We start from the raw sequence: 13,160 nt of genomic DNA, 5'->3' as shown, positions 1-13,160 counted from the left end.
ATCTTGACCTAAAATGAAGTGGGGTAGTAAAATACAGTCCTAATAATATTAAAATACATGCCAGGTGAACATAGCCACAATTCATACTGTCTACAGAGGAAATTGCACACGTGTGTGTGCCTGACAATAAATGTGTTTACACCAATGTAGACAGAGTCGTCAGCAGCTAACTTATCACAGTTTCACTGGCTAAGAGAAAGTTTCTCGCTTTATAGTCAATTGGAAAATTGCACGGGTCATTGATGTAAATATCATATAAAAATGCACACAGTGTAGATAGCAATGTATGGTCTTCCGTACCTCTAGCAAGCAGGATGTATATATCTCTTTCAATAGTGGCTACATGGGTCTTTCATGCAAATGTGCTGAATATTTCATAGGCCTTTGGGATGTTTAGCAAGTTCCTTGATATATGAAGAATGACATATTGTTCCCTAGCATACCATAGGAGAGATGTGACAATATATGTGTTTTCTATAAAACTGACTGCCTCCCTAAGGTAATGGTTGCCATAAATTCCACACACGTAACAGTGACAGCCCCACTTCTCCAGCGGTTGCAAAAGTTTGTAATCAGGTAGGCTACCATTCTGTGAACTTCCAGCTAGGGTGTGGCAGGTGTGCAGTCATAACCAGTGTGCTCACCCAGCATGGAAGCAGTTTATATGATTCACATTTCTGGAACATATATCAGCTATATTACCACTTCCTGTATACTGAAATTCCACAAAGTCATCCTGTTGGTAACTGCAGCCGCTTTGGCTAAATTTACAATAACAAACATTATTAAAGCACTGCATCCACACAAACCAGCAACATTTTATAGCATGTGTATGGTCTGCTCAAAGCCTATGGCACTTGTGCAGAATTCATAGAATGTGCCAAATATTATTACATCACTGCACCCATACAAACCAGCAACATCTTAGAGCAGGTGTATGGTCTGCTCAAAGCCTATGACACCTGCATAGAATTCAGAGTGTGCCAAATGTTATTATAACATTGCACCCACACAAACCCTACAACATTTTAGAGCATGTGTACAGTATGCTCAAACCTCACATATGCCATGACATATCTGGAGTACCACACAAGTATGATGCTGCCACACCCTACAGGATGTTCCTGAAATATTGCAATCTCCATTATATGTGATGTGGAGACATGACCACCAGCCCCAAGATACTAGTATGGTTAGACCCCTAGACATTAGCATGGTCAGACCATGAAAACACTTGGCCAACAGAGAAATTGCATCAACACCATTATCAGATGTGAACGTGGTGAAGCAGTTGTCAGTAACAAATGGTAGCCACACAACCACCCTCTGGACAGTAAATGGCACATATGCAATGATGAAGGGAAAACAGCAACACCTACTCCAGGTGTATGGATCCTAAATAGCATGCTATCATGGACCCTGGCAAGCACACAATGCCAGAGTAGTGTCACAGAGAGCACACATGCTACATACAGTGTTAATATTGGGTTTTATTGGTCAATGTATGGCCGAACCAGACTGCACATCAGAAATGAACAGATTTGTTTCACAGGAGGGAGTGTGAGAGGGACACAGTTGTCATCATGTGCACAGATGGTTGGGACTGCAAGGACACATGGAATCTGAAGACTAGGGTTATTTTGTATCATATACAATTTCTTTCTATGATGGGATGGGACTGCCTCTGTGTGGCCATGGCCTGATGCTGAGATGGGGTCTCAAGGTGATAGGAATTATAAGCAACTTCCTCCTGTGATGTGATTGCGGCACCAGTGCATGACTGCAGTGCCACTCTGCTGGTCTGTTGTACTAGGGTTTGTGGTTCTTTTCAACATGAATAGTGTACAGATGTGGGACTATGACCCGAATGAGACTGACATATGAGATACCCTGTAAACAATGGCAGGAGAGAGTCATGGCCTCCCATGATGAGATGTGGTGAAATATGATGCACATCCATGTGCAGGTGAGGACTGTATTTCATGAGGGGACCCGCGTACATGGTCACTCCTGATTCATGCTCTCCCTTGAGCTTAGACAACACTGCAATTCAAAGTGATGATGGTGGTACTGGAAATTCTCTGTATTGATGTGGATATGGAATTGATGTGCGTCATGACAGACCTCATCAGATCAATCATTATGGTGTCCCAGTCCTCCTTGTCTTCACAGATGACATGCACCACCACAATGAGGTTTATTTTAGACTGGGTTATAAAGCACTATACCTTGATGATACTGAGGCATAGAGGTTGGCTGTATGTCAGCAGGCAATTTATGATGTGTAGCAGTGTCCGACACTCTTAGCAGGCCTTGAAATGGTGGGTGCATCCACTTCAAATGCAATGTGCCCAACTGCTTCTGCAGCCATAGAGGCCAAAGGTGATCCCTCTTCCCAATAGCGATGGTGATCATTGACACTGTACAGCCTCACATTCTTATGTGAGTGAGACTGCACCTACAGCATACACTGAAGGAGGATCCACACTCAGAATGCACACAGACATTGACACTATGTCATTAAACTGTGACTCATGTACCTGTGTGCTGTCATTATTGTCTGCTCTAGTTGTCTACATCAGTCTGTTATTCTGACCCAACTTCCACAGGTGTCACTATAACACTGCTAAGCTCTGTGAACAATTGACAAACTACATACTGCATTTGGCAACCATACCTCTACGGCATGCAAAGGGCATCCACAGAAGATGCACCATACAAACTCATCATATCTCTGCTGTCATCTTGACATGGCTGGGTATCTGATGTTCTCAAAGCAATACACAGCCAACAGTTGGTGTGATCAGCCACGGATTTCTACATGCAGTAAAGCTATACAAAACACTACTATCATGGGCACCCACCTGGTTTGTCATTCATGGAGACCTGTGGGTGGGTTCATACTGATGTCAGGAACTACTCCTCCAGTGATAATTCTAGAACCAGCATCCCCCTGCAAGGACACCAAAAAACCCCTCCCTCTCAGTTAGCTTATTCTTCCCTGGTGGCTACCATTGTGGATGACCTCTTAGTTACTATGCAACAAGACTTTGCCTTGATATAGCATAGCATATTGATAAGATGCATATGACAATGCTGTAAAATACAACTACATTCCCCCTGACATATATGTGATAGACCACTGTCTGCCACGCCAAGTCATGAAAAGGCTGGCCAGCATCCTCTCTCCCAACAAGTGCTAATCATGTATATACCAGGAAAGTCCAGTATGCACAAATGGTTCAAGCCACAAAGGTTAAACTGAATTCCATTATTTATTTAAAGACAAACTCTAAAACCAAGCAATAAAATATAAGCACTTTTGTTTCTAATTAACTTTAACAGAAACTTCATCAGATGCATACTGCCTCATTCAACTTTTTTAAAACATCTAGTTACTTACATCACCATAGAACATGCACACACCCCACAGAGAGCCAGTCAGAATCAATTCTCCATCATTCATTCATTAAAAAGAACCATACTTACAGGCAACTTATTATTTGTTAAAAAGAACATAAAAATGTATACAAAATACATATACATAAATTTATATCTATATTATCATGTACTTGAATATAAAAACTCATCTTGTAAGTGCTTCAAGTTTTAGCCCACTTTGAATTGGTAGTGTCTCATTCAAGCCTGGCCAGTTTTTCGCATTTAACCACATTTGTCAGGCTAATTCAGACTTCTCTAAAATGAGTGGCCATGCCCCTCCCCTTTCACTAACTCTTAAAGCTTCAAGAATTATAAACTTAAAATAATATCCCTCATTCTCCAACAGTTTGGCTAAGGCATTCACTTCTTTTTTTAGATTTAATATCACTTATGTGTTCCCTTATCCTGCTTTTTTAACTTCCGTTCCATTTTACCAACATAAAAGAATAGACATTTGGCACATAAGGCACAATAAACTACTCTATCAGAGTTACAAGACAGATTCCCATACATTTTACTTTTAAAACCATTCACTATTATTTCACACACTTCAAGGATGTATGAACAGTATGCACAAGCTCTACATTTATACATATATCCAAGCTGTATAAATACATTTTGTTTTTCAAAAATGTTCTTAAGACTTTGACCTTTTTTTATACACTATAAAGGGATTATCCCACACAAAAGCTCTAACTTTTCTATCCCTTCTCAAAATGGGCCAATTCTTAAAGAAAATGTCTTTCATTAAGTGACTTATCTTTTTCAAATGTGGTAATAAATGAACATTTAAACCATTCATTTGAAATATCAGATCATTTATTCATATTTGATGTCAAGTTATCCAAGTGTGTATTAATTGAATCAACTTCTAAACTTTGCACTATAGGATCCGTTTCAGAATTTCCACCCAACATAGGGTTTAAATAACTACTTAATCTTTTTTCACTCACTTCCCCCATAACATCTGTAATCAGATTCAAGGGGTACCCACATTTTATAAACATACCCTTCAGATTTAAACACTCATAATAAAATGATTGCCATATGGTGACCATACAGGCCACTCTAACAAATTGGCTTTTTACAATGGCCCTTTTCTGTTTAAATGAGTGGCCACTATTAAAGTGTAAAAAGCTGGGCATCATTTTTGAAATTCTCTAGACTCTGTTTCCCACCTCATCTAATGGACATGCAGAGCTATATAGTGTATACTGTTGATATTGATAGAATAAGATCTACAGATAAAGAGGTAACTTATGTTGATCACACTATAATCATAGGGATAGCTGTGGGTATGCCATATACCACTCATAGATATGGGCATACATAGAAGAGGTGTACATGTTAACAGTTATGTATAAGGTAAAGCAAGTAGCAGTTTTAATTGTGGAGACATAATAGCCGGAGATCTGGACTTGCATATATTACCATATATTACTACTGAGATTTGATTTTTGGAGTCTAGGGCTAGAGGACCATGCTTACCCTATTAAGGACAGTAACAAATTTTGGTTGAGGTTAGTTAAGGTATTTTATGGTCATAATTTCCAATTTTCAAAACATGGAAGACAGGACCTTTTAGCAGTGAGAAGATGATACAGATTTATGAATACAAACTTTAGTATTCTTACAAGAATTCTAGCTAGCTACACATCATCGTTTTAAAAAAACACTGCAATGAATAGTCTTTAATGCTGTCTTATGGATGTAGTCTGATTTTCGTCTTTTGTACTTGTCATCCAAGTGCAGTTGCTTATTAGTGAATGCTCTGTTAGTATGCATTTTTGCTTTTTGTTTAAATAGTTATTTTTAAAAAAAAATAAAATTGGGCACTTATATGCTACTATATTTCTCATATAAAATGCACAATGCAGAAAACATTTATCTATATATGTATCTCTTTATATAGCTCTCTCTCTCTCTCTGTATATATATATATATATATATATATATATATATATATATATATATATATACACACACACACACATATATATATATATATATATATATATATATATATATATATATACACTTTTGCTCTTTGGCAGGCCACTGGGGAAGGAAGTCATTAAATAATGGCAGAGAGTTGAGGTCTAGGCTACATAAACTTCAGAAAATGCATGCTAACACAAAACCTCTCATTCCAGTGACTTTCTGAGACCAATATAATCTGTCCCTGTTGTTGGAACTTTGTTCCCCACATTGTGTTGGGCATTGTCCAGATTTCTTGCGCTAACAATAACAGTGAAAAAAAACACTCATCCAAGATCCTCAAACAGAAATTATGAGTTGCTTAAATAATTAAAAATACGCTAGATACTGAATACTCCATGTGTTTATTTAATTACACTTACTGATGTTTTGAGGAAGAGTCCAAAATTCCCCCAATTGACCATATTATAGAAAAAAAAGCATAGGCTACTATAAGACTTGTAACCTCTTCTGACTTTTGTTTCATTACAGAAAACATATGTTTGCTTGTTGTGTCTGATGTATGAAGATTCACTCCTTCTTCGCCAACTGTACTTTCAAGCATCCTAGAAAGAAAGAAATTAAGCCATCACTAGCATTTGTCTATGTTCATTAATATGTGCCATATACTATTAACACTGACAGACTACAAAATAGGCACAAATGCAGCAAACGGGGTTGGTAGATAGATGTGCAACTGTAAAATAACATTAGAAAATAAAATTAATCACTATTCACGTCAGCAGACTATAGTCTGATTAAAAAAATATATGATTAAAAAAGGACAAACTGATGCACTCCAGATGGTAACATGTATTGTCTACGAGCTCCTGCTGTGGTTTGCCTGCTTGAGGCTTTTCAAATGCTCTGTTATGCTTCATTACATTAAAATTAGATCTGAGGAAGCAGCGGGGAGAAAACAAACAAATGCAGAACTGTTGTTCTTGTAGCTGCCAGGCTTGTTAAGCGAAGATATTTGTCAGGAGTGACATGGAAAATGCTAGAGTTCAGCTTCACCCGGATGCCAGGACCCTGACCAGGATGCTAGATCTGCAAATTCCTATGGAAACACAGGACATGTTTTTATTGACAAGTGAATAGTGTATCATGTTAGACTGGTGGGTGCTTGATTTTGTCTATATTAACATTTGTAGCTAAAAAAAGATCCTGCTTTACTTTTTTTTTTTTTTTTTTTTTTTTGCTTTTAGTCATTTTCCAAGAGTACCCAATTCTTTATTCTTCAGTGATAAGGAAAAGGAGAGGGAGGAGGCACAGGCATGCTCAGCTGAATGTAAGGAGGTGCTTTCATTAGACTTATCTCTAAGCCCCGCACCATACACAGACTGCAAGGACATCACTGCAGCTCACGCACAGCTATTTCCGTATGCGCATACTATTTCATGAGCAGCCTGCTGCTACATTCCATTGCTACCTGCATGAATCAGTCACTGACTTCTAATTGTGGCTATTAGACAGGAAGCAACACTATGCCAGCCCCCAGTGACTGATGGAGAGCTGTCAATAGCCAGCTGATCCTAACCCTACCTTAACCTTCTAGCTCCAGATTCCTTACACTCTACAAAAAATATATATTATTTTACTGTAAAGTTACATTTGTTCACATTTAAATAAAAACAATGCAACCATGTCTCCAACCATTTACTTTTTCATTGTCACTGAAGCTTCTCAATGCCCATTTTAAGTATCCTTAAGTCATCACCGACAAGTGACCAATCTAGCTGTGCCTTAGCTGAAAATAAAGGTACCACTGAACAGTGAAATTAACCATGGCACTTATTTAATGAAGATAATAAACAAAATGGGAAGTTATTTCACCTCTGCTTTAAAGAGATTTCTTCACTGTCATAACCAAATTAAAGAAATTTGCCCAAAATGTCTTTTTCATTTTATTTTTTCTGACATAAAGAAAACAGTCTATTGCTGTGCCTTTCATTTTTGCAGTATAGAGAAACAAAGGACTATAAACCATCTACCCAACAGGTCAAACAGTAAATACTACTCATGTGGAACCTTATTTCTTAGCTTTCTCTACCCATTCATATTTGAATTATGTTACTGTCCTTGACATCTATATGTATGTGCAAAGGCTGTTCCCAATCATCCACACTTAGTTGGAAATAATATGTGACTGTGTCTTCCACATCTACTTATCTTTACACTTCAGAAAGGTCATTTTATTCTCATTTATTCGCTCTCAAGTTACTTGTGGTAAGCAAAACGACTCTGTACATTTGATGAAGATAAATAAAAGTATCTGTCTTCTGTCTCATTTCTAAAAGACTGCACACATGACTCTTGTTTTTCTTTATAGGACTTCTGATGTAATCAGGGCATCACTTTTTGATATTCTTTCACGTCTGCATCATTATGATTGGGTCTCTAGAACAGCAGGGAGTACTCCTGATTGTATTTTCTTGTTATGCCTACATATCAAAGGGCAGACTAACATATTGATTTCTAATGGTAGTGTTTTTTTTCATGTGCATTCAACAACATACCCCAACGTTCCTATTACTTTGTATTTACACTATTTGATTGCTTGCTTGTCCCTTTTCCTTCTCCTCTTTCAGTTCTTTAATGATCTTTCTGTATTTTAGGTTGCAAAATTATTATTTTGCTTGTTTTGCATGAATGATGTCACCCTTCCAGTCTTATCAATTATCATCTATTTTTTATCACCACTAAACTGTTAAGCAGTGACTGTTGTAAACCTTGTATGACCATTATAAAAATAATGTTGCATTTCTGGACCTTTGTAATGCCATTTATGTAGGTAGTGAGCAAAAAAAGAGAGAGAAACAGAGAGTCTTTGAAGTAAATCCCGCCACTTATTATTCTTTCGTTTAAGTGGACTTTATTTGCTACTTCGTGTTGTGTTTTGTAAACTAACCACCACTAAATGAAAGAAATCACTTCAGGATTAATATTCAAATTTTCTGATTTGTTCTCTAACCTGGATTGTCATGCCACAACAAAGGTCTAACAACATTAAAAATGATCCTGCATGTTACTAGCCCTCCAGTCGTTTACTCTTTTTTGCTACCTATCACAATTGTGCTGGATTTGTCTGGCATGATTGCCCTGAGAACAGAGAAGGACAGCAAGGAGGCATTTTCCTTCTAACACATCTACTTTGTACACCCCGACTGTAGCCCCATATCCAAGCAAATACCAATCCAATAGGTGCAAATCTACTTCTAACTATATAAAATCTGATATGTTTAACATTGTTAAAATATTTCTGATTTTTTGTTATCGAGGATCACTTGTCTGTGATGAATAAAGGCTTGTTGCTTTGGAACACTACCTGGGTTTTAGAATTTTTGGAAATTATTTTGACTGAGCTCATCAACAAACATTTAAGACCACTAGTATCTTTGTTTTTATTTACTAAATAAGTAAATGTCATATATGTATATATATATATATATATATATATATATATATATATATATATATGTGTGTGTGTGTGTGTGTGTGTGTGTCTGTGTGTGTATGCATACATATTCAGAAATTAATTTGTAGGTACAAAAACAAGGACACCTGCCAAGTTGCAAGAGCAAAAACTGGGAAAAAAAGCACTTGAAATTCAGGGACATTTGATTACAATCAGTGGCACCTTTTTCACATAAAAATAAATAAAATATCTAGTAACTTTTGAAGCTTCCCATTTCCAAGAAATTTGAGGGAAGCCAGGCACAAACACCTTTGAGGTAAGGCTGACAGTGATAAAAAGTGCAGTAGATGCATTACAAAAGCAATCATTAAAGTTCCTAACACAAGCTATATGGCCTCTACTAAAAATCCCTTTCTCCCCGATGTGCTCATTTGTGATTCAGAAACACATTAGCTGAGATGAGGTAGTAACTGCGGTGGTGGTGCTGCGGTAGCATTGTCGCCTCACAGTAAGACGTTGTCCTGTTCGATTCTCAGCTAGAGCGTCTTCTGTGTGGAGACATGCGTGAATGGGCGTACCTTCGTTTAAGGTTGTGCATCAGAGCTGGCAACTCGGCATGTAAAAATATACTGCCAATCATTAGCGGACTGGAGTTCCGCTGTGGCAACCCCTAACTGGGAAAAGCCGAAAGACACAACAACAACAACATTAGCTGAGATGAGGTAAGACCTTATTACCAGCTAATGTGCATGTTTCTTGAATTGCAGTTACTACTATGACATAACTTGCTGCTAGTTTAGGATAAGGCATTCCCCCTAGTACTCCCACTCACACACAATTTGAAAAACTCAAACACATGCACGCACCACAGATCATGTGCCTGTCCTACCCCATCTACCCTCTTGTGGTTCCACCACCACCTCCCCCTAATAATTTGGAACCATTACAGCACTTATGTATTAGACCTTGATGGTCTAATGTATAACCCATCCCTGAATCATGTTGTGACATTGGTGCCAGTATGGCACTTTAGAGCATTACCCCTGGTGTATAGTGTGTCCCCCACCTTGATCCCTGCCATAATGTTGGTGCCAGTACAGCAATGTAGAGCATTATCCCTGTTGTCTAGTATATACCCCAGCTCTGATCCCTGTTATGATGTTAGTGCCAGTACAGCACTTTGGAGAATCATCCCTGATGTCTAGAGCACCCCCACCTCCCTCTGATCTTCATTATGATGCCTCTGAAGGTAAAGCACTTTAAATGGTCATCTCTGGTGTCCAGTGATTCCCCAACCCTCTGAACCTTCATATGATGTCTATGCCATTAAGACATTTCATTTTATCCCTAGTGTCCAGTGGTTCCCCCCTCCCTTTGATCCCTGTAGTAATGTTGATGTCATTATGACACCTCAAAGATTCCTCCCTGGTGTCTAGTGCATCTTTTTACCCCCGAGCCCCATAGTAATGTAGGTGCTATTATGGCATTTTAAAGATTAATCCTTGGTGTCTAGTTGTTCTCCTCACAACATTCATGTTGGGTAGTTGAACATGACGTTTTAACCATATTCACTACAGTGATGTAGTGGGGATAGCCGTGCTGATCTACATTGTCATGTGATTTCATGATTTGCTCAGCCATATAAATGCCTTCCTGGAGGCAGTACTGGAGAGAGAACACATGGTTATTAGCATATGTCTATCTCCCAGAATGTCTCATAAGCATTTGGCTGACCCTTCATAGTGCTGCAACTCTTTGTGTTAGAGGCCCATGCAACACTCTGTAAGGGTGGTTGCTGAATTGGAGAAAGGTACCATAGCTTGTACACCTTTGTGTACATGTTGCAATACCTTAATGAATTCAGCCTAATATGCAATAAAACCCACAGTCATTAGCGCTAAAGACATACACAGTAACAAACAACATGGACATTTGACCTCAACCTTTCTACCGCACCCCCAGGTTTTGTGACATTAAGTGTTATATTATTTTGCAGCATACAAACAAACTCCCTGCATGCAGCAGACATGAGAGGCTTATCACCCCAATGAAAAAGAATTGCACTTTAATACCCATTTACTGAATCTGGTTTGAAAGACCATGATTTTGATGAGAAACCATTCAATGACATGAATTATATTCCACCAAAATCAGCAGTTCTTCCTCTTAAAGTAGCCATAGAAAAAGAAGGTGGGGAAGAAGATGGTGCAGTTAAAGTTGGAAAGAATGCATTAAGTGCAGGTCAGACTTTGTTATGTAGGCATCACTTGCATTCATTGCTAACTAAATGTTAATTTCTTGTTTTAGCTTTGTAGTATTTGGTTCAAAGATGATTCAGCTTCCTCTCCAGTCTCTTATGATAATGCTTCCTTTTTATTTATTAAATGATTAACTAATTTACTTTTTTTACTGTGTTAAACAGGTTGAGCAAATGGAAATTTTTAACTTCTTGAGTAATTCGGCATTTCTTTTTGCAGATTTTTTACTTTGAGATTTTCTCCAAGGTCCCCTCTCTAAATGAACTTCAAATTTAAATTTACAGATGGGTGACTGAGAGAAAACAAAAAAATGTAAACTTATATATACTGAAAAATTTAAGAGGTTAGAATATTTATGAGCGGAAAAGATGCTTCTAAAATTTGTATCTATGTTTGGGATTTAAAGAATTATACATAAACAGAATCTTAACAGATAACAGTGTACAGTTATCTGCAAGACTGTATAGTGTTCAACTCCAGTTCAAGAACTGTTATTCCACACAAGATCACAAATTCCTTCTATGAATACTTTTTATATTATTACTTTTTCCTACTTTTGCTGCCCATCGGTTGTCACCAGCTCCAATCCTTGTGCATTGGGTTCAATAGCCCTGCCTCAACTTTACAAAGGCTAAACCTGACCCAGTTCTGAGGCTGGTTAAGAGATCAAGGACAGTTGTTTAGCATCATACTGCTGCTTGGAAGAGTGTCCTAACCCACTCTCACCTTGTGATAGCCTTGCACGCTCTACCATGACATCCTTTGGGACGTGCATGCTCACTTCTGTGCATGCACAACCTCCTTAGCTCTTATGCAATAAGGACCTCACCAGGCTTGTGGCAGTGAGCCTGGGCTGCCACTTTCCCTCCAGGATGGCCATTCTGTTGTCAGTCAATTACTCCTATCCTCCCCTGCAGCCCCAACATTGCCTGTGCTACAAACTGAAGTTATCTCAGAGAAGTAACGGCTTTATCCCTCTGTGTCACAGGAATACTTTGCTTTCATATTATTTCCTGCTCTTGAGAGACAACAACACAAAGGGGCACACGCCAATCCAATCACTCCATTGACTATCATAAAACAATTCCAACTCCTAAATTGTTTTATTCATCTTATGACACCAGCATGGCAAGTTATTGGAGAAATTCAAAGCTGGGGAGAATGAAAAACTGCAAGCAACTGATATCAATTAATTAAGAAAAGAGAGAACACCAGTAGAAACTCCAAATACATTGAGATGAAATTTCTGGACTATCACGTTGAGTAAGGTTTACCTTAGTTGCAAAAAAGTTGTGGGCTGTCATACTGAGAAAGGGGTATCTTAATAATAAAGCTGCTGATTTTCACACTGAGGGAGGTGTAACTTAGTTGTAGAGTTTGGGGGCTGTCACAGAATGAGTGAGGTGTGCCTTAGCTGTAAAGTTGTGGGTTGTCACACGCTGAGGAAGGTGTGCCTTAGTTTTAAAATTTTCTGTCATACTGAGGAAGGTGTACCTTAGTCATAAAGTTGTAAGCTGTTACACTGAGGGAGGAGTACCTTAATCATAAAGTTGTAAGCTGTTACACTGAGGGAGGAGTACCTTAATCATAAAGTTGTAAGCTGTTACATTGAGGGAGGAGTACCTTAATCATAAAGTTGTAAGCTGTTACATTGAAGGAGGAGTACCTTAATCATAAAGTTGTAAGCTGTTACACTGAGGGAGGAGTACCTTAATCACAAAGTTGTAAGCTGTTACACTGAGGGAGGAGTACCTTAATCATAAAGTTGTAAGCTGTTACACTGAGGAAGGTGTACCTTTGTTATAAAGTTGTAAGCTGTTACACTGAGGACGAGTACCTTAATCATAAAGTTCTGGGTTGTTACACTGAGGGAGGTGTGCTTTAGTTGTAAAGTTGTGAACTGTTAAACTGACGGGCATATTCCTGAGTTGTAAAGTTGTGGGCTGTCATACACAGAGGAAGGTGTGCTTTAGCTGTAAAATTATGGGCTGTAACAAAGAGGTATGTGCGCCTTAGTTGTAAAGTTGTGGGACCTCACACACTGAGGGAGGTGTGCTCAGTTGTAA

At 38.3% G+C, this 13,160-nt stretch overlaps 1 protein-coding gene across 1 annotated transcript in view; it reads right to left on the bottom strand.

Annotated features, from left to right (window-relative positions):
• Positions 1–13,160, bottom strand: part of LOC122815364 (dynein axonemal heavy chain 3-like) — a 4,921,723-nt gene that overhangs the window by 2,408,783 nt on the left and 2,499,780 nt on the right. The window contains exon 36 of the mRNA XM_044087818.1: positions 5,802–5,984. Within this exon, the coding sequence (XP_043943753.1) occupies positions 5,802–5,984 (183 nt within the window). The remainder of the gene's footprint in view (positions 1–5,801; positions 5,985–13,160) is intronic.

This window comes from Protopterus annectens, chromosome 11.part0, assembly GCF_019279795.1.
Source record: "Protopterus annectens isolate FY-2018-M chromosome 11.part0, PAN1.0, whole genome shotgun sequence".
Lineage (NCBI taxonomy): Eukaryota > Metazoa > Chordata > Ceratodontiformes > Protopteridae > Protopterus > Protopterus annectens.
Note: the sequence above shows the minus strand (reverse complement) of the source record. Positions and strands in the feature narration are given on the sequence as shown.